The sequence below is a fragment of the Cucurbita pepo genome, chromosome 5 (genome assembly GCF_057944985.1).
Source record: "Cucurbita pepo subsp. pepo isolate OVF chromosome 5, ASM5794498v1, whole genome shotgun sequence".
NCBI classification, from domain to species: domain Eukaryota; kingdom Viridiplantae; phylum Streptophyta; class Magnoliopsida; order Cucurbitales; family Cucurbitaceae; genus Cucurbita; species Cucurbita pepo.
In genome coordinates this window covers 15,245,299-15,248,176 of record NC_141802.1, presented here as the reverse complement: position 1 = coordinate 15,248,176, position 2,878 = coordinate 15,245,299, and the positions used below count along the sequence as shown (strand labels likewise).

The 2,878-nt window shown below is 43.8% G+C and overlaps 1 protein-coding gene across 1 annotated transcript; it reads right to left on the bottom strand.

Moving 5' to 3' along the window:
- Nucleotides 1-378: 378 nt before the first annotated feature.
- Nucleotides 379-2,605, bottom strand: LOC111796206 (putative pectinesterase/pectinesterase inhibitor 20). Its single transcript, XM_023678953.2, has 3 exons — nt 1,839-2,605; nt 1,466-1,723; nt 379-1,266 (listed from the first exon to the last, which is right to left on the bottom strand). Exons 1-3 carry the CDS (start codon nt 2,569-2,571, stop codon nt 578-580), a joined length of 1,680 nt encoding a protein of 559 aa, XP_023534721.1. The 5' UTR covers nt 2,572-2,605; the 3' UTR covers nt 379-577.
- Between the last annotated feature and the right edge of the window lie 273 nt (nt 2,606-2,878).

Below are 2,878 nucleotides of genomic sequence, written 5' to 3'. Positions count from 1 at the left end.
ATACACTACCCTATTGTCATGACAAGAATTGTAAGGATCTAGAGCTGCACAAGTTTGATAGCGTATTACTCGGACAAGAAGAATTGACAACTAGTCACATCCCCTATAGTACATTTTAGGACATTTTAGCCCTTACAGATATAGACATTATTTTGGTGAACGGTCATACACTTCCTTATTGTCATGACAAGAATTGTAAGGATCTAGAGCTGCACAAGTTTGATAGCGTATAACTCGGGCAAGAAGAATTGACAACTAGTCACATCCCCTAAAGTACATTTTAGGACATTTTAGCCCTTACAGATATAGACATGATTTTGGTGAACGGTCGTACACTTCCCTATTGTCATGACAAGAATTGTAAGGATCTAGAGCGGCTACATATTAATTGATTTTATTGCGTTACAATTGAAAAAAAAACATAAAAATAATACATTATTATACATAAATTATCCACCAACACTAAAAAGAGTGTGGGAATTAGATAGGATGAGATCAAATTCAAATCCAACGTAAGCATACATAATTAAATCACAACATATATAAATATAGATATTATAGAAAGCCATTAGTTTTGTTATGATATCAAACCACCAGTGTACGGCACGGTGGTCGGCGGTAGCCATTGATCTCCACCCAAGAACGGAGACACCGTGAAGTTATTAGCCACGGTGGCGTTAATCAAACCGACCGCCCATTTAGCCCGCCGCGAAGTGTCAGATCCCGGCCCCGAGTTATTAAACTCAGCATAATACGACGTGTTCAAATTCAAAGTCCCGTCCCACACATTCCACCCTGCTGGGTCGATAAACGCATCGATAAACGACTGCATGTAAACTGTTCGAGCGTACTCCTTCCACGGCCTACCGAAGTAGCTCTTGATGGTGGGGCTGGCTGCGAGCTGCGCAGTGGGCTTGATGGTGCAGTTGTGGATGGAGATTCCTGTGTTTTGATTTGGGTCAGTTCGGCCTTGAGCGGTTATGACAATGTATTGGCCTTTCATAGGGAGGCGGGCGTAAATGTTGCAGTTTTGGAACACCACAGCCGCGTCTCCCAAAATAAAGTCTATAGTTCCGTAGATGTCGCACTCTCTATAAAATTGTCGAAGAGAGTGAGGGTAGAGAGTGTCTTGATACCCTTCGAATATGCAACTGTAGAACGTCGTCATGTCGGCACTCACTCGCAATGCCACGGCTTGGAATTTGTTGGGTCCGGCTGTGTTGGTGATCGTCAGGTTCACCCCGAAAAACCCTGTTCCCTCCACAACTGCGAGCAATAGAGAGATTTGAAATATTTATCACTCAATTAATCACAACTTTATATTAAACAAGGTTAGGAATAACAGTGGTACGATATTGTCCACTTTGAACGTAAGCTCTAGTGACTTTGCTTGAGGCCTCGTACCAATGGAGAGTACTCCTTATAACAATCCTCAACAAATAATTCACGGTGAAGAGTAACTCACTAACGGTTCCGCTATTGAAAGTGGTAGAGCCATCGGGGACGTTTTTTCTGCCGGTGATGATGGTTTGGTTGTTGCCTTCTCCAATCATCAACACGTACTTTTTGTGTTTGGGAACCATCACGCTCTCGTTGTAAACTCCGGCAGTGACGAAGATCAAGAAATATCCATCGGCGGCGACGGAGTTGTTGGGAGCTGCCTGAATGGCGGCGTTGATGGTGGTGAAGTCATATGTTCCATTAGGATCCACCGCAACAATACCTATAAAACAAACAGAATAAATAAAGTATCCCAACAATCCCATCGAACAAAGTATCCGCCCTCGAACTGCGTAAAAAATAAAAAAGATTTTTTAATTTCAATTACAAATTATTACCATTGACCAAAATTCCATCATCTTCATTAGAATTGGTTTGAAGAAGCCTCCTAGCCGGTGGCTTCCTCCTATGCATCAAGCGCTCATAATAGGCACGGTTTTTGGGGGACATGTTGAGCTTCAACTGACCCTTTCCACGCCCAAAATGCTTCATCTTTGGGACATGAGGAGCCTTGACATCATTAGAAACCCAACCCATTTTGAACAAAGAAAGGTACAAACTATAAAGCTTTGTATCGAAGGAGATGGCCTTCAACACCTTATCAACCGAGCCCGAGCCCGAGCTCAGCAGCCCTTCGTAACAAGTGTTTTCATTGGTGATGACTGCGCTAAGCAACGATACCATCTCATCGGCTTTATAGAAGGGAAGGGCGTTTGTGGTGGTGGTGGTGGTGTTGACTGTGGGGAAGGTGTTGGATAGGAAGTCGAGGTTAGCCGCAGCGAGGGAGCGGCAGTCGTGGAGGGCAGCGAGGGAGGGGAAGAGGGCGAGGTGGGTGTCGACGAGGGCAAGGAAGGAGCGTGCATGGGCGAGGGCATGGCGGAGAGTGAAGCGGCAATGGGAGTGGACGGTGGCAAGGGAGTTGGGGAGGAAGGCTTTGCAGAAGGATGGAGAGGTTGTGGAATGGCAGATATCCGCCGCCGGAACTGGGCTATGGATGGCGGAGGATGAGAAGGAGAATAGGTAGAGGAGAGTCAAGAATGTGAGGAGGGAGATAGCACTTGAAGAACCCATGTGTTCTTTTGGCTTTGATTCACAATTGAAGTTCCCTCACTATCACTTATTTATAGGAAAAAAATTAGATTCGGATTCGAGACCGGTTTTTTTAATATATTTTATCTTCATTCACATGCTGAGCATAAACTCCGGTAGCTTAGCTTTGTTTTAAGCTTCTCAAAAGGCCTCAAATCAGAGAGTATTCTTTAATTATAAAATCATGATCATTTACTAAATTAGAGAACGTGGAACTTTCATCTAACAGATAATAACGTCAAATAGTTTTTGAAATGGTTTTTGAAATGATGAGTGATATTGCAGGGTG

What these genes read in the sequence shown, in the direction of transcription:
- LOC111796206 (XM_023678953.2), bottom strand. Translation starts at nt 2,571, where the DNA reads ATGGGTTCTTCAAGTGCTATCTCCCTCCTCACATTCTTGACTCTCCTC. An exon ending in TGATGGAATTTTGGTCAATG is followed by an intron (nt 1,724 to 1,838) that starts GTAATAATTTGT and finishes TTTGTTTTATAG; the next exon opens with GTATTGTTGCGGTGGATCCT. An exon ending in TTTCAATAGCGGAACCGTTA is followed by an intron (nt 1,267 to 1,465) that starts GTGAGTTACTCT and finishes TATTGCTCGCAG; the next exon opens with TTGTGGAGGGAACAGGGTTT.